General features: G+C 43.5%; 2 protein-coding genes across 6 annotated transcripts in view; one reads left to right on the top strand and one right to left on the bottom strand.

Annotated features, from left to right (window-relative positions):
• Positions 1–6,043, top strand: part of GABARAPL2 (GABA type A receptor associated protein like 2) — a 26,554-nt gene extending 20,511 nt beyond the window's left edge. For all 5 annotated transcript variants that reach the window (XR_002828834.1, XR_002828835.1, XR_002828833.1 and 2 more), the window contains one exon: positions 5,462–6,043. Coding sequence is in view for 1 of the 5 variants with exons in the window: in XM_023752591.1 (XP_023608359.1) it covers positions 5,462–5,528 (67 nt within the window). In the remaining 4 variants the exon portion in view is untranslated. The remainder of the gene's footprint in view (positions 1–5,461) is intronic.
• ADAT1 (adenosine deaminase, tRNA specific 1) lies at positions 2,782–23,524 on the bottom strand. Its single transcript, XM_006087066.3, has 10 exons — positions 23,489–23,524; positions 19,922–20,111; positions 19,556–19,624; positions 18,574–18,628; positions 17,937–18,067; positions 12,927–13,545; positions 11,903–12,048; positions 10,834–10,933; positions 7,157–7,243; positions 2,782–3,981 (listed from the first exon to the last, which is right to left on the bottom strand). The coding sequence occupies exons 2-10, from the start codon at positions 20,088–20,090 to the stop codon at positions 3,849–3,851; spliced, it is 1,509 nt and encodes a 502-aa protein (XP_006087128.1). The 5' UTR covers positions 20,091–20,111; positions 23,489–23,524; the 3' UTR covers positions 2,782–3,848.

The following is a 23,524-nucleotide window of genomic DNA, read 5'->3' as shown; positions in this document are numbered from 1 at the left end:
GGTCAGGACAGTTCACAAGTGGCAGCAATAAAAAAGGAAGTTGATGAAATCTTGGAGTGGCTGGGGGAATATACATCAAGAAGAGCTCTTCTTTCTCTCAAGTAAAAGAATCTAATTCAACAAAAATGGGCAAACTAGATTATGTGCATTTATTGTTGGGCAAAGCTTGGGTTGCCCGTAGTATAATTCCTCAGAGATTTCCTGAGAGATTGCACATAAAGGTCCTGTTGTTGAACTAAAGAAAGATGCTGGGAATGGGCTGTTGTCAGGTTGGTTTCACCACCAAGGGGCCCACCGTGCCTCTCCCCGGGGAGACATTGCGGGTTTCAATGCGCTTTTCTTTCTCTTGGCTGCCTGAGCATACAGCCATCACTGTTTCCATTGTGAGCTCTTCTCCTCTGGAGCCAAGCCCAAGTTCAGGGAACATGTGCTCAAGACACATTTGGCAGCCTGGCTCCCCACTTGCAGTGACTTTCTGCCTTTGCCTTTTCCCCATCAAGACACTTTCCTGCACTTGGAGGTTGAAAAGCAATGCTGAACACGCTTAGTTCTAAAAGCTGGTTCTGAATCCTGCTGGCTCATTGGGATGAGACACAAAAAGTCCACACCAAATACAGAACCCAGGTTACTGAACTCAGATGAGAATTACTTCCATCCCTTCCTTGTTACAGACATTACTGAGGCCATATGTTTCTCAAAGCATCAATGGGCTCAGTTTCCTGAAGAAAATTTCTCTTGTATTATTTACCCCATTAAGAATTTTTATGAGAAATCCCACCTTACCGTTGAACAAAATTGAGCATCCTACTAACTGGGACCTTATTTTGTAGAACAGCTCACAGGTTAGAAATCAGAGATTAAACACTTTCCCTACATCTACACAGGCAGTGGCAAGAGTTGGTATGAGAACATAATTACTTGAATATCCAGTCCTATAAGGACGAGTTTATTTTTAAAATTTTTAAATTGAGGTCGAATTACACACAATAAGCACAGATCTTGTTAAGTGTAGAGCTAAATAAAGTTTGAAATTTTTTACACTCATATAGTCAGCACTCTAATCAAAACAGAATGTTTCCATCACCCTAGAAAGTTCCCTTGGGCCTTTTCCCACTCAACCCCAATCTCCCATCTTCCCCCACCAGGCAACAACCACTGTTCTGATTTCTATGATTAGTTTGAGGCCCCACTTTTAAGAAGTGAAAATTGAATGTATGCAACTTTGCCTGCTTTCCTGAAGTGTCTCTGCAGAATTTTGCTCTCCCCTTTGGACCACAAGTACTACTTAAGCTTTGTTTTAGATCCATCTGGAAAGCCTTTCAGCAAGTCAGTCTTTGTCCCAGTACAGACACATTTAGATTTAAAGGAATTTACATTTATAGGTTATGGAGGTCAATTATGATTCCTCAACATGCGGTATAAAAAGAACTCGTCTTTCTGGAACATACAGTTGCTTTCTCCCAAAACATCTGCCTTCTTGCCTTTCTGTATCCAACCACTCCTCAGGATAGCAGCCTTTGTTTCTGTGGAAAGGATTGCTTGAGCCTTTGAAAGTGAGCACATATGCACCCTATCTTTCTACTTGGAGGCCATTTCCTGGTGTCAGTAACCTTCCTGCTGCAGTGGGACTCTGAACAGCTCATCTGACTTCCCCAGACATCATCCCAGAACAGTGGTAGCTGAAAATGTAATAGCCAGCAAGGGAACTTAGAAACTGGAAACTGGGTTTTAGAAACTGGAAAACTTTGAGTAAGTCTTGCTCAGAACATGGTCTTAAAGCCAAAGAATGTTGCCAAGGTCCAGGTGGAGGCAGCTTTCCGCCAGCCACAGACACGATGAAAGCAGACGGTGCCTGCTTCTCTTCCCCCCGGAGCGCTGGCGGCCAGGCTGGGTCATTTTCTCCACAGCAGATTCATCTCCCCAGACAGTGAGCTAATGCTTGGCACTGGCAAACTCCATGAAAAAAAAAGGCACTTAACCCCGCGGTTTGAGGCAGAAATGACTTCATGGAATATATACACAAAATTAAATCAAGCTAAGTTTTTTTTTTTTTTAATATTCTAAAGAAAAAGAAAATGATGCACACACAGTCGTAACATTAGAACCCACTTGTGAACATAGAACACCAAAGTGTAAACTCTCCTGAAAGAGTCAAATTCCAGAAGTCATTTTGTTAGGAAAGAGATAATTCTGTGGAATTATAAACAGAGCTGCCGAAAGCATGTGGTGAGTCCCTCTTTCCTATACAGTATAACTGAATATTTTCTGGTGTTCCTACAGTTTAAATAAAGAAACTTTTTTCCATTTTTTTTAATTTCTAAAAGTGTATTTTTAAAATAGGTACTATATTAATATGATTCAATTTTTTTTTTTTAATAACAAAATATAAAGGGTCTTCAGGGACAAGTGTCCCTCCCACTCTTGGGCCCCAGCCACTCCCTCTCCTTCCCCATAGCCTGTTAGTGGTTTCTTGTGTATCTGTCTATTCAGAGATAGTTTAGCATATACAAACAAACAGATATATAACTTCCATCGTTCTTTATAAAAATATATATTTTTATTGATTTCAGAGAGAAAGGGAGAGGGAGAGATAGAAACATTAATGATGAGAGAGAACCATTGATTGGCTGCCTCCTGCATGTCCCCCACTAGGGATGGAGCCTGCAATCTGGGCATGTGCCCTTGACCGGAATCGAACTTGGGACCCTTCAGTCCACAGGCTGACACCCTATCCACTGAGCCAAACCAGCTAGGGCTCATCGTGGTTTTTATTTTTTTTTTAATATATATACAAATGAAATGTTATAATGCTGTCTTGCATTTTGCTTTATTTTTTGCACTCATACTTAGAAACAAAATTTTGAAGATATATTTAAGTAAAGCAAAATTATATATTCATTTACCCTTTGATTCAGCAAATCCCACTTCTAAATTTATTGGCAAAAATACAAAATATTTTATGTAGCTTATTCCAGATGAGTCTTACTATCTGCAGGGACAGGCTAGTCCTGGGAGGAGCAGTCTCTCTGGGATCAGCTAGGCCTACTCAAAACAATAGGAATTTATCTCACATAATTGAAGTCCACCGTGGGCACTAGCTTCAGGCATCCAAACAAGGTCACCAGAGCTTTGATTTTCTTGGCTGTTTCATTCTTTGTTGCCTTAATTCTCAAGCTGGCTGTCTTTATGTGAAGGGCAAGTTCCAAGATTCTGTGGCCCTTACAGCTCCTGATACAAGAGGAGAGAGAATCTTTCCTGATAGCTCTGGCAATAGTTCCAGGACTGTCCAGGCATAGCTCACATTCCTGGAGCCAGGAATAAGGTTTGCTTCAACCAAGTCTCATGGTTGCATAGAGTTTCCCACTGAGCAGGAAAGGGTGGCTCTCCGAAGGAAGAAAGGCTGGGTATACGAAAGATACGTCCACTATGCGAGGCACAGCTCTAGAACTTGCAGAGATTAAAACATCATCTCAGCACAATACATTTGCTGAATTAATGTAGGAATACAAAGCAGAGTATCACTTTTAAAGTATCATAGTATTTCAAATTCTTAGTCCATATTTTAGAGAAGCAATAAAAAACAAGGCAGGACAGATAGATACGAAGGTCATTAGCGAGATTCCATTTTAGCAGACAGCTGCTTCAGTCAAGTATAGATTGTTCCATGTTCTGGAGTTCCATCCCTCTTGCACAGAAGAGAGATGTGGCTCTGGTAGAAGGCAGACTTTTGTCCTCATTCAGCCTCAAGAAAAGCTAAGGCTTATCCAGCACAAAGGGAAAAATATGGTCCAGCATGAAGGGCTAGAAAATACCTTGCTACCAGTAAGCTCTTTGCAGACTTTCTCTTCTTATTTAAACTGGTGGTAATCCGGGGGGTTTCTGATCCAGGACCCAAATGCCTGCTTCCGGAGTGCGCTCCAGGCTTCCTGGTAAGCAGATGCAGCCTCCTTGTACTCCTGGTATGTTTCTAGCTTCCACACCCTAATGCACACATAACCACCAAGCACACAGGTTCTCATTGAACAGCTCACCACTATGGCCAACAAGACACCTGAGCAATCAACTGTTCAGATTTACTATAAGAGACTTAGGAACAGGATAATCTTAGTATGCTTTCCTAGAGAGACTCTGGCTCCTTTGTAAGAAATCCACTACAAAGTAACATGGATTAAAACAGGCAAGAATGAGACCTTGTTCGTGTGGCTCAGCTGCTTGGAGCATCGTCCCATACACCAAAAGGTGTTGAGGGCACAAACCCAGGTTGCAAATTCAATCCCTGCCCTTGTCGGGGCATGTGCAGGAGGCAACTAATCGGTGTTTCTTTCTCTCTCTCTCCCCTTCCTCTCTCCAAAATCAATTTTTTAACCCCCCCCCCCAAAAAAAACCACCCAGCCCAGCCAGTGTGGCTCAGTGGTTGACCACTGACCTTTGAACCAGGAGGTCACAGTTCGATCCCTGGTCAGGCATATACCTAGATTGTGGGCTCATCCCTGGTGTGGGGCGTGCAGGAGGCAATCAATGATTCTCTCTCATCATTGATGTTTCTATCTCTCTCTCCCTCTTCCTCTCTGAAATCAATAAAAAAAAAATTAAAAAACAAAACAAAACAGGCAAGACTAAACAGAATGCTAGCTTTGACTGGTCCTGGTGAAATCAGATAAAACAAGAATAACTATTATATTTTTGGTTTAAAATTTCCTAAGTGTCTGTAATTTCCACCAGAGCATACAGCCATTAGAAACCTCTTGGCTACATTTTCCTTAACAAAGCAAAGCACTTTCCATTCTACCCATACTCTCCTATACCAGCCAACAACATCCCTCCCAATCCCTTAGTCGTCTCTGCCTGCTAAAAAATGGCCACGTTGAGTAGTATTTGTAATACTTATATCCTGTTAAGAGATTTTCTTGTGACAGACTCTTCTCTCCTTTGACCAAATCTGAGTCAGGCTCCTCTGAGCCCTTTTCTCAACTTGGACCTTGAGCTCTGTCCTTGCATCTTATAGTTGAAGAAACTGATACTCCTGTCTTATTGATCCAATTTGCCCTGCTTCTAAGTTGTATCTTAGCTCACTTCAGCAGGGCAAAGTTGCTAACTGCAGCAAAAATTGATTTCAGTTGTTTGATCAATTTCCTACAGCTTTTTGTTGGTTAAAGGGTGGGATCTACACACATGACAATGTTAAACTTTACCTAAGCTTCGAGTTTCTAAAACACAGCGATGGTTAAGAAATCTTCCTCCCATCCTTCTGTGTCCTGGGAAATGGCTGATCGCAAAGAACTGCCTTTTCCCATGACTTAGATAAGACTCATGGATGCCCCCCTGGGTTACTTATGACAGGACAGACACAGACACATCAAATTCCCACTCTTTGCCTCATAATGATTAGCTGAAACCACTGACCAATCTTGACAAAATACCTGGTAACTTGACCAAATATTACTTACACTTCTCTCATTAGCCCAGGCCCCAGAACTTTGATCCAACCTCAACCTGAGCCAGCACCAGAATGTATAACCACCCCTTAACAGCCCCTCCTGAGAACTGACTGACAGCAAGAGAAGACATTTCCTGTTCAACTGTCCCATCACACCACCTGCTCATCCCACTCCCCCATTCCAGGTTCTGTTTAGTCTTGCACACCCCTCCGTATAAAAGAAACCCCCTTTCCATCTGCCCTTTGAGAGGCTTACAAAGCTTATGACTGGAGTGTTCTTGCCACTGCATTAGACCTCCTACTGTAACAGACCCCTTCTCTTACGCAATAATCCTTCTGAGTAAAGTCTCTCCTTACCTAAGTCCAGATTTGTTTTTAACACAAGAATGTATGAAAACCCACCCAGTTCCAGCTTGATTCATTCTTCCAGACAAGAAACAAAAAGAAACTGACCACCAAAGACTGAAGGGCATCAATACTGACCACAGTATGGATGATGGTGATAACGGTGGCTAGCCTCTTCATATAGAAGTTTCTGGCTACTCTGCTGCTTCCCTACTGCTATATAATAAAGATTTTGGCTGGTCTTTGTTGCCAGTTCCTAAATGGGAACCTTTAAATCCTTAGAATTTCCCCAGTGATAGGACTGTTTTTGTTATTCATGGTGAACCCTGAGATCACACCTAAGTTTATGTTTAACAAGGTAACTCATTGTGGGCCCTAGAGTTTCAGAATGGGGCTGGCCATACCAGAAAGACCAACCAGGAGATGAGAGAATTGGAGTACTGAGACACCTGATACCACTATAGCCTCCTAGGGTGGGAGGAGGAGACGAAGACTGAGTTCAATCATATCATGTGAACTATGAGTCAATCAACCATTCTTATTAATAAAAACCCAATAACTCTGGACCCTGAAGCGCAGGTCAGCTTCTTGGTTGGTGCTGAAAGGGTGATGCATCCTCGGGACGTGCAAACATCAAGTTTGGGGCTCTCCCAGACCTTGCCCTATGTGTCCCTTCTTTTAGCTGGTCTTAACTCATATCTCCGCCCCCCCAATATATTTTTATTGATTTCAGAGAGGAAGGGAGAGGGAGAGAGAGATAGAAACATCAATGATGTGAGAGAATCACTGATCAGTTGCCTCCCATGACTGGGGATCAAGCCCACAACCCGGGCATGTGCCCTGACCAGAATGGAATCTGGGAACCTTCAGGCCGCAGGCAATGCTCTATCCACTGAGCCAAACCAGCTAGGGCCTAACTGGTACTTTTTAAAAGGTGAAAGGTAATTGTAACTACGATGCTTTCCTATCAGTTGTTCTGGTGAATTATTAAACACGAGTGGCAACCCCCCGGGTTTGTAGTCAGTGGGTCAGAAGTATGAGTGCCTTGGGGCCCCTGAGCTTGTGGCTAGCATCTGAGGTGAGGGCAGTTTGTGAGGGCAGTGCCCTTATTCTGTGAAGTTTTGCCTAACTCTAGGTAGTTATTGTCTGATAACTGAAAACGTTTGTACCACAAACCACCCATCCTCCATACCTCAGATCATACACGGATCTACAAGCAGGGCCATGGGGACGGGATGGAAGAGCATGTGGTCAGCAATGAGCACCCACTGGCCTATGGAAACACCACTCCTGCTAAAGCTTCCTGCTACGCATGAGCCAGTGCGAAACCAGAAGTCTTCCTAACTATGAAAAAACATGGGTCAATAGTGTTACCTGAGGGAGTCCGGCCACTTGTCCTCTGAAATACTGCTTAGCAGCTCCTGGAATGATCTAAAGAGTTCCACTTTGCTGATTCGAGATCTGTTTGGAAAAAGACAAAAAGGACTCATTAAGTGTTTGCTACATATCAGATCCCTATCAAAGATGCGAGGCTTCACATGGTATTTAGGTTTCCATGTGCCAGAGCCCCATTTCACCTGTACTGGCAAGGAGAAAATCTAGACCTGAGGCTTTGATTAGGTCGAGGCACAAAAATGAATCTCATCTTTAGAAATGTCACCAGCAGTGAAATCATCAAGGGACAGGTTCGAATGGGGTAAAGGCAGAGGTGAAATTACCAAATTCCCCCCCAGAACACCCTCCAGAACACATTGGCTACCTCCTTTCAAGAAAGCTGGCCCCTTGGGTAACACTGTTTACAAGAAATTAAAAGCTTTGTTTCAGAACCTTGAGTGCTGCTCCTTGTATGGAGTCCACTTGGATGAGCCATCCGAGGCAGTCTCCAGACTCTCCCTTTGGGCACACGAGCCATTGCAGGCCAACCCATTGCTTCTAACATCAAGCTTTAGGGAGGTCATCATTTGAACAGTGAAGGAAGTGAGTGTGGATTCCTTACCAGCTCACCTGGGGCTTCTTGGTTTGGCCCATCCACGTCGGTGTGTCCTAGACTGTATGTACCTCCTTCCTTTCCCTCATAAACACAATTCATGAGCTGATTTAGAAGTTGGGAACTGTTGCGTGTGCCCACAATGTGTGTCTCGTGTCTACACACCATATCCTCCACTGTTTCCACAAATGGCACCATCAGCTTGGACACAGTGGCCATATTGGAACATACGATATAGGGGATTGTACAATCTGTCAAGAGACTCCCTTACCTGGCTGGGACCTGGCCTACTGAAAAGAATCATGGCTTAAAGCAGAACCTTGAGCCCTCACAGGCTGCTTTCCCTGGGCCTTAATTGTGGTAAGTGGCTATTGGCACTCAGGAATATAAAGCTGCTTTAACATTAAAAAAACCCTCCAAAGCCAAAAAAATAATGGAACTCACCTCATTAACAGATTAGAGGAGAAAAGTAATATAACTATGAGGAAAATGTATGCAGAAAAAGAATTTGTTAGAATTCAACATCCATCAAATGACTTAAAACCTTTTACAAATGAGAACTAAGAAAGGTATTGAAATTCATGCAGGGTATCTATAAAAACCTACAGCAAATATATGTCCTTAAAATCAGGAATAAGACAAGAGTACTTGTCATCACTGCTTTTATCTAACATTATACAAAGGTTCCGTACAGTAAGCCAAGAAATAAAAGGAATAAGGATTGAAAAGCAAAAACTAGCTCTAGTTGGTTTGGTTCAGTGGATAGAGCATCGGCCTGCAGACTGAAGGGTCCCACATTCGATTCTAGTCAAGGACACATGCCCAGGTTGCGGGCTCGATCCCCAGTAGAGGGTGTGTAGGAGGCAGCCAATCAATGATTCTCTCGCATCATTGATGTTTCTATCTCTCCCTCTCCCTTCCTCTCTGAAATAAATAATAATATTAAAAAAGAAAAGCAAAAACCAAAGCCTTTATTTGCAGATGAGTGTGATGTTATCAGTTCTAGCCAGCACATTAAGTCAAAAAAATGAAAGAAATGGAGGATTAGAGAGGAAATGCTACTTGCAAAAGATGATCTATATTAAAAAATTCTAGGCCCTGGCCAGGTAGCTCAGTTGGTTAGAACATCGTCCTGATACGCCAAGATTTGGGGTTCAATCTCCAGTCAGGGCACATATAAGAAGCAACCCATAAATTCTTCAATAAGTGGAACAACAAATCAATGTTTCTCTCACTTTCAAATTCAATAAAATTTTTAAAAATTCCAAAGGAATTCCTAAATAAAATAATAGTATAATAAGTGTTAGCACAAGTTGCTGGATACAAGCACTGATTGCAGCAGAGAGTAACAAATAGATATAAATTTATTTTGTAATCCCTCAGTCTTTTCTTTTATAATCCAATGAGCTACATAATAATTCTTTGGGATGCTTGTTATCTGGACAGGGAGGGGAAGAGAATTTTCCGCTTTAGGGCAAAGGAATTTGCCTGTAAGAAGCAGGATAAAATAAAGCTTCTCAAAAATGAGGGTCCTGTTATCTCATTGTTGGTAAAAAAACAAATGAAAACACGAAGATTTAAATAAAATAGTTCCTTTAGTGTTGCACTAGTATATTGTCCCAGTCTGAGTTCCTATTCCCTATAGTTCTAAAGAAGGTGGTCCCTGGATGCCAGCACTCAGGAATGAGCAATGAGAAAACCTGCTTTTCCCCCAGCAGCTGCTGGTCTTTAGAATAAAACTGACTCTTTCACAAATAATATGAAGCTTTATTTGACAAATGAACGGGAAATCCATCTTAACAAGATGTCTACTGCAAGCCCTACACCATGTTAGAGGCATCCTTTCCTTCAATTTTCACAACATGCCTGTGCAATGCATACTCTTAGTTACCCTTGCTTCACTGCTTGGAAAATGGAAGCGCCTAGGCCAGAGTAATCTTTCCAAGTTCACACAACCAGGAAGAAAGGAAGCCAGGAAGTACAAAGCGCCTGCTTTTCTGACCATATACTTCCTCCCTGTGTGGAGTTTGCCTTCTAAGTGCAGAGAGACAATGTGTCAAAGACCTCAGATCATCTACTCCAATGTCCTCGTTTTACAGATATGAACACACTGAGGCCCAGAGGGCAGGGGGGCTTGTTCAAAGTCAGCTGGATAACTAGAGACAGAGCAAGGTGGGAACAGGAGACACTCCCAATCACACAGAAATCAATCACGTGTTGGGAGAAGCTGGAGAACACTACTATGGGAATTTAGAGAAAAGATCATTTTGAGCCAGAAGGCAGTGGTGGTTGAGCTGAACGTTTAAAGTAAAAGAGGGTGTGCATTCACAGTGAAGAAGAGCATTTTATATTTAAGCAAAGTAGCAAACCTAAACCACAGTCAGGCGGGTGGGGCCAGTAAGAGCTGCTGCTAGCCCCTCACCAAGACTCAGCAGGAAACATGTGGTTCCTGTCCCTCATGACCTGCTTTGTCCCCTGAGAGGTGCTGACAATGGTGGCCTGAAGCCAGGAAGGCTCTTGGGGGAAAACTCCAAAAATCTCTACCCACAACAGTTTTGTAAACATTGCTCAAGTCAACATCCTAGGCCACCAGGGACAGGCCAAGTCTGTTGTCTAGGCCATTTAAAAGCTGGTTAATGGCTGTGAAGAATGAACCTTTTTTTAAGTCTAATAAGATGTAATTAGTTATTGTATGTGTTGAATCAGACAAATAAACAAGTCAAAAAAAATCCACCTGTGAAATTCAATTTCACAGCTCAACCCAGATTGTGGCGGAGAGGCCACTCCCCCACAACCCCTCCCACCCTCAGGCTAATGCTAAGTGAATTAAGTTAGACATAAAAGGCCACATGATGTATGATACTATTTATGTGACACATCTAGAATAGATAAATCTGTGGAGACAGAATGGAAATTAGGGGCTGCCAGAAGTGGGGAGAGGGAAGTGTGGGGAGTGACCGTTAATGGTTATGGGGTTTTCTTTTTGGGATGATGAAATGTTCTGGAATTAGTGGTGTGGTATAAGTACTCAGCCACCATCTCCTTCTGTCCCAATGTGCGGTACCTGGCCTGAAGGCTTCTGATTCCTTTCTTTGTTGTTCCCTGTGGAAAGCCATTGGCAGTGACATCCAATGGCTGCTCAGGAACTGCACTCCAGCTGATGGCTGTGAAAAGATAAGATTCTAGAGTTAAAACTGTTCAGTTTTCTATAAACCCCAGAAGTGTTTTGATAAAAATATTTCCATGGCCCTAACCGGTTTGGCTCAGTGGATAGAGCGTCGGCCTGCGGACTCAAGGGTCCCAGGTTCGATTCCGGTCAAGGGCATGTACCTTGGTTGCGGGCATATCCCCAGTCGGGAGTGTGCAGGAGGCAGCTGATCGATGTTTCTAACTCTCTATCCCTCTCCCTTCCTCTCTGTAAAAATTCAATAAAAATATATTAAAAAAAATATTTCCCTGCCTCTGCAGACCCATGAGAATTAGATATAACGTCAGACATAATGACTGTCACTCTGACCCTTGGCTTCCAGAGTACAAGTGGTTCATAATTAATCCTCCTCCTCCTCCTCTTCCTCCTCCTCTTCCTCATCATCATAACAACTATCACTGAGCATTTATTATATGCCAAACACACAGTAAATGAATGAAACAGAATTTCTCATTTAATCCTCATAACAACCCTGATAAATAAATTATATTCTTATCTAAAGATGAAGAAATTGAGGCTGAAAGAGGATAAGTAGGTTTCCCAGGGTCACATAGAGCAGGAACCTGAGACAGTGTGGGTGTCTCCAAAGTCCACACTATTGACCAGGGGTCCTCAAACTTTTTAAACAGGGGGCCAGTTCACTGTCCCTCAGACCGTTGGAGGGCCAGACTATAGTTTAAAAAAAAACTATGAACAAATTCCTATGCACACTACACATATCTTATTTTGAAGTGAAAAAACAAAACGGGAACAAATACAATATTTGTATTTGCATGTGGCCCGCGGGCCGTAGTTTGAGGACCCCTGCTATTGACCATTTGCATGGTAAACAGCCTCCCCAGGCCGAGAGGATGCAGCCCACCCCAAACCACTCCATGGACTGGGGACAAGTTACTCCAGGGCACGTGGAACCTGGATCCCTTACCTGCTCCACAAGGAACAAGTCGCCCTGGACAGTCAGCCCTTTTTGCCTGCACTGCACAGCGGCTCTGCTCAAACAGTAAATCCGACTGCTGTATTTTTACTTCTTGAACTCCAAAGCCTTTGGGTAAAGAGGAGACATTCTGACACCTAAACGTGAGGGAAAATGCACTGTTTAGGCATACTCGGTCAGGGGCAAAGGCCCTTTGACAAGGCCTTCCCCTGGCCATGGCTTCATCCTGCCCTCAGTTACTACAGCATTCACTGGCAATCAGGGAAGTGGCCCAGTCCCCCCAAGTGTCAGCTGCTCTAATGTCACCTCAGAGGAACTGGCCACTGTCACTGGGAGATAACACTGAGTGGTCATCCCTTTGTCATTTACCTTTTTAAAAATTAACACTAATGTTTGAAGGTTTTTAAAAAATTTAACAGCAATATATGTACAGTGTAGAAAAATTAGAAAATACAATAATCACAAAGAAGAAAAAACTACCAATAATACCACATCTCAGTGGTAATATATATTAATACCTTTGTGTACATCTTCCTACAATCTTTTTCTATAGGCATATATACTTTAAGACCAAAATGAACTTACTTTATCTTCTGAATTGTTCTTTAAACATTATGTGCATCTTACCATATTAAATTTCCTCAACTGAAGTCTTAACAGAAAACACTTGATCTATTGCTGGCCATGTTAGTGATTTCCTTTTCTTTTTAAAAAATGACAACACTGCCCTAACCGGTTTGGCTCAGTGGATAGAGCTACGGCCTGCGGACTCAAGGGTCCCAGGTTCGATTCCGGTCAAGGGCATGTACCTTGGTTGCGGGTACATACCCAGTAAGGAGTGTGCAGGAGGCAGCTGGTCGATGTTTCTCTCTCATCGATGTTTCTAACTCTCTATCCCTCTCCCTTCCTCTCTGTAAAAAATCAATAAAATATGTATTTTTTAAAAAGGATATTTAAAAAAAAATGATGACACACAAAGCTAAATGTTTGGAGCCCTCCCTCCCTGCCCTCTCACCTCCTAATTAGTGCTCTCTGCATGGCTTCCTGGCTGTATGGGCACTTCCCGATGACCACAGCTGACAGGTAGACAGGCTCTTCTAGGAAGTGCATCAACAGTGACCCCTGGCATCCGAGGACATTCCACCGTGCCAACTTGTCGCTGCAGGACATGGAGCAAGTCCTGTCTCCCCGGCCTGGCTTCACTCGGAGCAGCCCTACCCGGTGATACGCAGCACCAGGCTTCCCCGAGTCTCCAACTTCGCCAGGCACACACTTGGCTCCTGTCCTATAAACATCCACCACTTTGGCACCACTGGGGGCCATCCCAGTGACAGTGGCCAGTTCCTCTGAGGTGACATTAGAGCAGCTGACATTTGGGGGGACTGGGCCACTTCCCTGATTGCCAAAACTCTGATGGTGAGCCACACCGTTGGTGACTTTTCTGTCAGGAGTTCCGGGCTCAAGCCTCATTTTTTTGGTCATGGGACTGTCCGGGTCTTCACATTTCCTTTTATCTTCAGTAGCTTCCAGGTTACCACTGGCTTCCATTGATGGGTTATGGGCCCAATCTCTACTGACAGGATAGCAAGGCTGATCTTCAAACTCGAGCATTGGGATGATAGAGGCATCCCCACCTACAGGAGAAGAAACCCCTTAAACCAGTGGTTCTCAAAGTGCCACTAGCCACAGCAGCATATCTTAGGAACTTGTTAGAAATGCAAATTCTTGGGACCCACAGTAGACCTGCTACATCAGAAACTCTGGAGGTGTATCCAGCAGTCTGTACATTAATGAACTCTCCAGATGATTCGGGTGCAAACTCAACTTTGAGAACCACTACTTTAAACAAAGCTCAGTATTATTTTCCCAGCTGACCTGAGATGAATTAAGAACAGTTGCCCATATTTGCCTACTATGAATCCTCTTGTTGATGACCCTGAACCTCTCCTAGACTCAGTGAGTTATAATCTCTGGAGGGGAGGGGTCTGGAAAACTGAATATTTTAACAAAGATCCCAGGGAACTCTTATCACAGGAAGTTTTGGAAACACTAGTTTTATTTTTATTTATTTATTTATTTTTATAATTGTTTTATTGCTTAAAGTATTACAAAGAGTATTACATATGTCTCCTTTTTTTCCTGCCCTTGACAATCCCCTGGCCTCTCCTACCCCCCCGTGTCTTATGTCCATTGGTTATGCTTATATGCATGCATACAAGTCCTTCGGTTGATCTCTTACCCTCCGCTCCTGCCTCCCAACCCTCCCCGGCCTTCCCACTGTAGTTTGACAGTCTGTTCGAGGCTGCTCTGCCTCTGTATCTATTTTTGTTCATAAGTTTATAATGGTCTTTATTATCCATAAATGAGTGAGATCATGTGGTATTTTTCCTTCATTGACTGGCTTATTTCACTTAGCATAATCCTCTCCAGTTCCATCCATGCTGTTGCAAATGGTAAGAATTCCTTCTTTTTTACAGCAGCATAGTATTCCATCGTGTAGATGTACCACAGTTTTCTAATCCATTCATCTACTGATGGGCACTTAGGCTGGGAAACACTAGTTTTAATATATTTCAGAGAGAAAGGGAGAGAGACAGAAACATCAATAATGAGAGAGAATCATTGATTGGCTGCCTCCTGCACGCCCCCTACTGGGGATTGAGCCCGAAACCCAAGCATGTGCCCTTGACCAGAATCAAACCTGGGACCCTTCAGTCTGCAGGCCGACGCTCTATCCACTGAGCCAAACCGGCTAGGGCAACACTAGTTTTAGACCAGGGTTTCTCAACCTCCGCATTACTGACATTTGGGTCAGGTAATTCTATGCTGTGGGGTCTGTCCTGTACATTGTAGGATGTTTAGCAACCTCCCTGGTCTCCACTTATTAGAGTTCCCTAGTCTGACTATAAAAAATGTCTCTAGATGTTGTTAAATGTCTCCTGGGGAACAAAATAGTCCTAAGCTGAGAACCACTTGTTTAGAATGAGCAGTTTCCCAAGTGCATTTTGTAAAATGTCATCCCACAAGATGTCTTGGAAAACAAAAGTGGGTGGCTGATTTCAGGTTAAATAAGTTTGGCAAACAATGCTTACAGTTTTCCCATCTTGGAGATGTATGTGCATATCCTCAGAGTAAAAACTCTGCAGTACATTACACAGCTGGTGTTTCCCTATACTGGTTTAGGGATTTCTGACCTACTCTGTGCTTACAGGGAATAGAAAAGAAACAAAAACAGGTTAGTAAAGAGCACTCCGAGAGATGCAAATCAAAATGACAATGTGGTACCATCTCACCTGTCAGAATGGCTAATATCAACAAATGACAAGTGCTGGCGAGGATGCGGAGAAAAAAACGAACCCTCGTGCACTGCTGGTGGGAATGCAGACTGGTGCAGCCACTATGGAAGACAGTATGGAGTTTCCTCCAAAAACTAAAAATGGAACTCCCATTTGACCCAGTGATCCCACTTCTAGGAATATACCCCAAGAAACTAGAAACACCAATCAGAAAAGATATGTGCACCCCGATGTTCATCGCATCACAATTTACAATAGCTAAGATTTGGAAACAGCCTAAGTACCCATCAGCAGATGAGTAGATTAAAAAACTGTGGTACATCGACACAATGGAATACTATGCTTCGGTAAAAAAGAAGGAATTCTTACCATTTGCAACAGCACGGATGGAACTGGAGAGCATTATGCTAAGCGAAATAAGCCAGTCAGAGAAAGATACATATCACATGATCTCACTCATTTGTGGAATATAATGAACAACATAAACTGATGAACAAAAACAGATCCAGAGACAGAGAAGCATCGATCAAACCGTCAAACCTCAGAGGGAAGGTAGGGGAGGGTGGGGGTAAGGGAGAGAGATCAAGCCAAGGAATTGTATGCATGCATATAAGTCTAACCAATGGACACAGACACCAGGGGGGTGAGGGCATGAGCTCGGGGGTGGGGGGCAATGGGGGAATAAATACACATATGTAATACCTTAACCAATAAAGGAAAAAAGAAAGAGCACAGCTTTTGAGAAGGGAGCTACTTCTTCAAACACTAACCTAATGTGGTGCTTTTCTAAAGGGTGTGAGTAATACATCTGTAGCCTTAAAACCCAAGAGTGGGAAAGGCAAGAGATGCATTAGTGGGCGTGTTGCCAGAGAGGCTGGCTGGCAGATTTCCAGAGACCTCATAAGGTGACAGTGACTTTGGAGAATTCAGCAGGGCTCACCTCCCACTCTGAGGCTCAGAGATTTGATCTTGACAGATGCCTGAATTCGAGAGGCTGACTCATGCTAATAAAACTCACAAATAAGAGTCTGAAGTAACTAACCCATGCACCAAATTATCAATTAATAATGAGGAATAAATGCCAAGAGAGCCAAATAGTCACATCTCTAGGTAGTGTTCTTTTTTTCTGCAGACAAACCCTGGGTGGACATCACATTTAAAAATTTTTTTTAGAGCCCTTCCTCCAGGGAACACGCAGGCAGCTTCCCCTGCTCCCTTATGTACAGCCCATTAAGTCCTGAGCCCATTTCTTCTACTGTTCACTTCTATCTCTGTGCCTTACTAAATAAATTTTCTCTTACATTTTTGGGTAAAAAATATTTTTTAAATGAGCCAGGGAGTTAGATTAGTGCTCTAGATTTTTATTTCACAGACCAGTAAAATTTCCAGAAGATTTTAAGATTAACAGAAGGCGATCAACTTTTTATTTCAAGTAAGGTCTTTAAGAATCCTAATTACAGTACTGCTATTTTAAAAAGATTAAAATCTTATAACCTTTAAATGGAAAGAAATTAGCTTTTTAAAAAACTCACTACATAGTTCTGATTTTTCTCATAGATCAGTACACTCACAGAGCAGTACCAACCCGCGGACATTGATTTATGTCATTTGATTAGGTGGTCGGACTAGCTTGATCCCCAGATGCATCTGATTCTCTACTAGAATCAGCCAGACCCTGGCTATTCAAAGTGTGATCCATAGACCAACACCACTGGCATCAACCATGAGTTGATTAGAAATGTAGAACCTCAGGCTCCACCCCAGAATTTAAATCTGCATTTTAGCAAGATTCCTGGGTGATTCATATGCATATTACAGTTTGAGAAGCACTGAGTTAGGAAATGTCCTTTGGTCCTAGGACCAGAGCACCCACTTTTAAGAACAGCATGGATGAGCCCCATCATTTTTCTGGCCTTTGACTCTTAACCAACTCTTTTTCAATCAACTCATTCTCTCTTAAACTCTATTTTTTATTTGAGTTATGATCAAGTCTTGAGAGCTATTCTGTCTTTTAGAGTGATTACCCATCTTTGCTCTAATTACATGTGTTACTCTTAAAGTAACACACAGAGAATAATCTTACATCCTTATTTCAAAGTTTTTACGGTGAGGACTGCCTCCCTGAGTTGTTGCCTACAAAGGGCAGAAATTATTCTTAATTTTCAAGACAGAAAACAGACTAGAAATGACTCTCTGTAGGCCAGGTGTGGTCTTCCTGCCTAATGCAACCCCAGCACCTGAACATCCTCCAGTAACTCACCAAAATTTACCTTAACTAACCATGATTGTCAACATTCCCTAAAAGACTATGCGAGTAGTAAGTAAGGGGCTAGTCTTATTCACTGCTATGTACCCAGTGTGTCATACTGTCCCTGACAAATAGAAAATATTTGTTTAATGCATGAATGAATGAATGAGTGAGTGAGTGAATGAAATAAGTTTGTACTTCTAAGCCTTATTGTTGGTTTCAGACCTGGTGGGGTTTCAGCTTTAGGTTCCCCAGTCCTGATTAGAAAATGAGAAGTGAGTACCCCTGCCCCAATACCCCCACCCCCTGCCTTTTCTTGGCAGAGAAATGGTTAGGCACACTGGTCTATTCACAAAAAGGCACTGCTGTTGGTTGTAGCTACATTTCAGCCAGAAGTGCTTTTTTTGAGAAACATATCTACAGATAAGATGAACAGAAGGAAGCAGACAATGCAACAATCCAAAGGCTTGAATATACTTACAGGGCGTATGGCTGGAGAAAAATAAAAACGAAAGGTCTGGTCTGAGTTTCCACAGTCCTCTCTGAGCTCCTGGGATAAAGATGCTATCCTCCTTCAAGGTGGCTGCCAAGTGAAGTTGATGGAGAAGGTACCTAATGGGTGCAGGAGGAGATCAGAAAGAATACCAATCTCTGTGGTAACGAGGAAGACTAGCTGGGTAATTACTAAGAAAGAAAGATCTACTAATGACCAATGGAACTGATAGTTATTTGGAATTGTGAGAAATCTAGACCAGTGATTCTCAAAGTGTGGTCCTTGAACTGGCTGCATAAGCATCATCTGGAATTTGTTAGAAATGCAACGTCAGAAAGAAAAGAGAAGAAAAGAAAGAAAGAAAGAAAGATCAACTTCTCAGACTCCACTTTTGCCTGCTGATTCAGAATCTCTGGGGGTGGGCCCAGCAATTTGGATTTTAACAAACCCTTTAGGTGATTCTGATGTACAGTCAAGCATGAGACCCACTGTATAGACCAGTGTTAGTCAAAGTTTAGTTCACAGGCTAAATAACAGAATCAGTTTTGCTGGGAGCTTATTAGAAGTGCAAATTCTGGGGCCCCCAACCCAGGCTAAATCAGACTCTCTGGAGACGTGACTTTACCTTTGGAAACTCCTTCTGGCTATGACCTCAGCATGGCTATCATTGAGGATATCTCCTGTGGCAAAGACAGGACACTAGTGAAGACATAGGAACCTGGAGACGCCCTGGTTCCTGGCAGCACAACATAGCAGTTTCCCCCAGCACCCAGGATGGCCACGTAGCTCCTGGAGGGCTCTGCCAGAAAGCATCACAATCGTTAATGGCAATGCATTTACTTCAGGCTTCCTCAACTCAGCACTATTGACATTTTGGACCAGAAAATTCTTTGTTGTGGGGGTCTGTCCTGTGCACTGTAGGATGTTAAGCAGCATTCCTGGCAGGCCAGCAGCACACTCCCCTCTCCCAGGTATGACAACCAAAAATGTCCCCAGACATTGCCAACTGTCCCCTGGGGGCAAAATCTCCCCTAGCTGAGAACTACTGATTTATAGGAAATCTTCATCTGAAGGACAGGGATCCAGATCTTTTGTGCCCTGGTATCATACTTGGGCTCATGCTGATACATTTCCATGGAATTCAATCCATAGTGGTCCTTGAACAACTTCCTCATATACAGGAGGCAAAGCTAGGAGAATGGGTGAAGCAAACTCCAGGAGGCCTCTGCTAACTGGAAGCAGAAGATGAAGATGCCAGAACTCCAAGGAATTTCCATATTCTTTTTGGTGCCGATTGCTTTCTGGGTTTTCAGAGATACTGAAAATTAGCTAAGCCCAGGGAACTTCTGGTTTGAGCATGAAAAACTGGCCAACTTTCAATCCACTAAGAAAGCGCGTTCCTGGCAGCCTTTGCTTCCATTGGTTATTCCCATTCTTTAAATCAGTTCTGTCCTTCCAACTGGAGCCAGTGACAGTCTGTGTGAACTGAAATGTCAGCCATCTCAGTAATATGACCCCTTGGCTCTGAAGAGGAGAGGAAAGTGCAACATGGACACCATTTCCAAAGCTCCCTAGACAGGCAATGTTTAGACCCAATGTGGGCTTACCGCTCTTCCTCATTTTGGACTGGCCTATGCATTTTGTTCCTGTTCCCATTGAGACAACTTCCTTTGTCACTGAGGGAAGAAAAAACGAGTTATTAGTGAGCTTTTAGAATCGGAATAGTCCCCAGTCCTCGGGTTTAATAAGTCTGCACATTCCTCAGCATTCCCATAGGCTGACCCATCTGAGAGGACTGCGGTTCCGGCAAGGCCATTTCCCACCGCTTGAAGTACTGCGCCACCTGGCGGAGAGCAGGGGAACATGCCCAATATCGCAGTTTATACCAGCGGCGACTGTCCCTGTGTAGAGCCATGTATCATTCTACCATCTCTGACAAAAAGAGGGAGAGTTTCAAGGAGAAAAGGTCTCACCTTGCACCTGTTTGTCAGGGCAGTCACAGGCTTGGCCAGCTATAGGCTGTATTTTCACCACGGCTGCTAGTAACGTCCATTCCCGGTTGGGCTCAGGCTTCCCCTGCTTGGGCAGCCTGCTCCCATAGTGCTCGTAACACAGGCGTGCAATCTCATCCGGGGTCCACATGGTTGAGCTGGTGCTGAGATCCTAATCAAAAATCACAACCATCATAAGTACAGAAAGGAGGATCAATGCACAATGCTACACCCTCGCACCAGTGTATTTCAACAGGGCTTTCCGGTGTAGCTCACCTGTGTTCACACTGAGGTTTCTTTATCTGAAACTCTATGGGTCATTTTCTCCTACTTCCCTGCCCATTTTCATCTTTAAGGAAAGATCAAAGAAATCCCAAATCCTATCAACCCCAGAAGACTTCTATTTCTTCAAGCTGTTTAAAAATATATATATATATATATTTTTTTTTTTATTGACTTCAGAAAGGAAGGGAGAGGGGGAGAGAGACAGAAACATCAATGATGAGAATCATTGATTGGCTGCCTCCTGCATGATCCCCACTGGGGATCAAGCCTGCAACTCAGACATGTGCCCTTGACCAGAATTGAACCGGGGACCCTTTGGTTCCTAGGCCAACACTCTATCCACAAAGCCAAACCGGCCAGGACCAAGCTGTTTTTTATCCTCACTTTCAGGCATTTTATTTTTCTTTCTCCTCTACCCCCTCCACCCTAAATTGGTTCTTTTTGAAAAATATATTTTTACTGACTTCAAAGAGAAAGGGAAAGAGAGATAGAAACATCAATGATGAGAGAGAATCATTGATTGGCTGCCTCCTGCACGCCCCTCACTGAGGACTGAGCCCCTGACCAGAATTGAACCTGGGACCCTTTAGCCTGCAGGCTGACATTCTATACACTAAGCCAAACTGGCTAGGGTGCAAATTGGTTCTGTATTTCCCTCCAGTAAATCTCCACTGATGCCCCTCTCAGGAAAGCAAACCTTTAATTTCTCCTATATCATTTTATGATGCAGAGTGAAGTGACAGAGCCCAGTAGATTCTCACTAGTCAAGTGTTCTCATAGGAATTGGGAAGAATGTGGGTTCTAGTCACCATTTCTGGGTTCTAATTATGGCTTTGCTTATATTAACTGTGTGGAACTGGGTAGATTGCTTAACCTGTGTCTGTTTCTTCATCTATTAAAATAATAATTACAGTCAAATTTAATCCATGGGGTTATTGTGAGGATTAAGTATCTATAAAAAGTAACTGCTATAATATTGAGCACAATTAGTGTCAACTGTGATTAGTGATACTAAAAAGAACCTCTGATTTGGAGGAAAACCAAATTTGGAGGAACCTTTGGATGTGAAGGAAAAAGGAGCCACATCCTAAACCTGACAAGCTCAGGGAAGGCCTATATGGCAAGCCTTACAAACTCAGAGACCAAAAGTAACTACATAGATGACCTGAATATAAAACTTCCTAACTAAAAGCAAGTTATGGTGGGTAGTCGTGTCCTAGGCCTGTAGATTCCCTTGACAAAGGTCAAGCTTTACCTTAAGTGAACCTGTCTATTGTCTTTCTGCGTCTAAGAAAACATACTTTTGAAATATCAGAGTATTCTCCTTTTCCAGATCCCTCAGGGCACAACCACCACCAGAGCAAGAGACCATAGAAGCCCTCATCGGTCATCTTGTTCTATCTATAATAATAAAAGGGTAGTATGCTAATTAGACTGGATGTCTTCCGGACATCATTCCGGACGTCTTTCCTGATGAAGTCAGGGCTGGAGGGAAGCCAGCCCAGGTCCCAGGTGCCTGCGGGCGGCTATAAGAGGGAAGCAGCCCGGGTCCCAGGTGCTGGAGGGAAGCTGGTGCCGGCAGCCGGGGGGAGGGGGGAAAGGAAGGCCTGTTCTTGAAGGAATTTCATGCATCAGGCCTCTAGTGTGCTATAAATGTTGATGATTGACTATCCTGTATCTACCAATGTAAAAGATATATGTGTTTCTCTCTTTTGCCTTTTTATCCAATCCCAGAGATGTCCTTGCTTTGCTTTCTCCAGCCCCCTTAATCTACATGGATTTCATGTAACCCTCCTACCTCTCCTTTTATTCTAATACATAAAATAAGTTGCAAAACTGCTATTCTCTAAAGCATTTTCTCAATCCATCAAGGTCTGCTTCCTGGGAATTGTCAGTTTGGTTCAAATACACTCATAAAATTGTAGGATTGGACCTTTCTTACCTCCACAAAGCTTACATCAAAACACTGAGGACAACCAATCACAGCCAATTAGGCTTTAAGCTATAGCCAATCAAATAATTTCCTTTCTTGCTTATGCACTTTCTCTGTCTTTCCCCTAGCTCCTGCTTGCAGAGTGCCCCAAACCACTTCCGGATTGGTGCTGGAGGGTTAGTATTGCTTCTTGCTCAAATAAACTTTTAAAATTCTTTCATATGCCTATCTATTTAGCAGTTCAGATGTGCAGGCCTGTCACTGCAATAACTGGTCATGGAAAATCAGACCAGAGTGATTTAAAACAGGAATCTGGCAGAAACTGACATAACTGTGACTTTAAAGTCAGAAATCCAACATAAGTCTTGCACCTATTGGAGCATAAGAAAAGTATGGGAGACTCTGAAATCCTCCATCTGGATTTCCCTCTCATTTCTAGGGGGAAGGGATGCGGCTATCACTGGGCTATATATTTTATGAAGGCAGATACTCAGAGAAACAACCTGTAATTAAACCAGAGATACACACCACAAGCTAATAAGAGCAAGGAAGACACAACTTGCGGTAAGAAACGCTGACGCCTACGATGAAGCAGCCCAGAACTGTATATCACCTAATTAACATGTGAGTCTGGAGGAGCCTGCACAATAGATGAAGAAATGTTTTTTTATATACTGGGTCCGCTAAAATTCAAATCCACTCTCTCCTAGATCTTGAGCAGCTGCTTCCTATGCAACAATAGCTCCGTTAAACAGGCTTTTTTTTTTTTTTTTGTCCCGCAAGAGACCAAGACCGCTTGTTATGACAGTTGCAAAGAGCTTATGAACCCACCACCGTTTGAAGTAAAAATTAAGGCAGGTCGGCTGCCAGGGGAGTGAAGGGTTTAAAGATGTTGGGAGGACGTAAGCCACTCCCCTGGGGCCCCCTCCTCAATGAACGCGGCAGCGGACCCTCTTCTCCAGAGGCCTGGGCTGGGGCCCATTCGTCCAGTTACAACAGACACCCGAGGTTACAAGGGCGTCTGCAGACCCGTGAAGCAGGGATAAGGTGCGCGCCTACCTCCGAGGGTTATGCGGGATGCGGAGGGCACACCCCCCGCGCTCGCCCGCAGCTAGAGCTCGCACACGCGGCGCACACCGGCACTGCCGAGCAAGGAGCAGCACTTTGCCACGTAGCGCGCATCGGGGGTGGCACGGTCCTCACCTCTTCCCACACAATATGGCCTCGGAAAAGTCAGACCGAGGGCACCTCACCGGGAATCCCAGGGCCCCAGCTCGCTCGCGTGCCCTTGGCCGAGTAAACCCACCGTATCACCGACGCTCCCCTCCCACCTTCAAGACGCGCGCCCTCGAGGGAACGAGCGGAAC

This window comes from Myotis lucifugus, unplaced genomic scaffold (genome assembly GCF_000147115.1).
Source record: "Myotis lucifugus unplaced genomic scaffold, Myoluc2.0 scaffold_35, whole genome shotgun sequence".
Classification (NCBI taxonomy): domain Eukaryota; kingdom Metazoa; phylum Chordata; class Mammalia; order Chiroptera; family Vespertilionidae; genus Myotis; species Myotis lucifugus.
The sequence above is the reverse complement of the archived record's forward strand: the minus strand, read 5'-3'. Positions and strand labels throughout refer to the sequence as shown.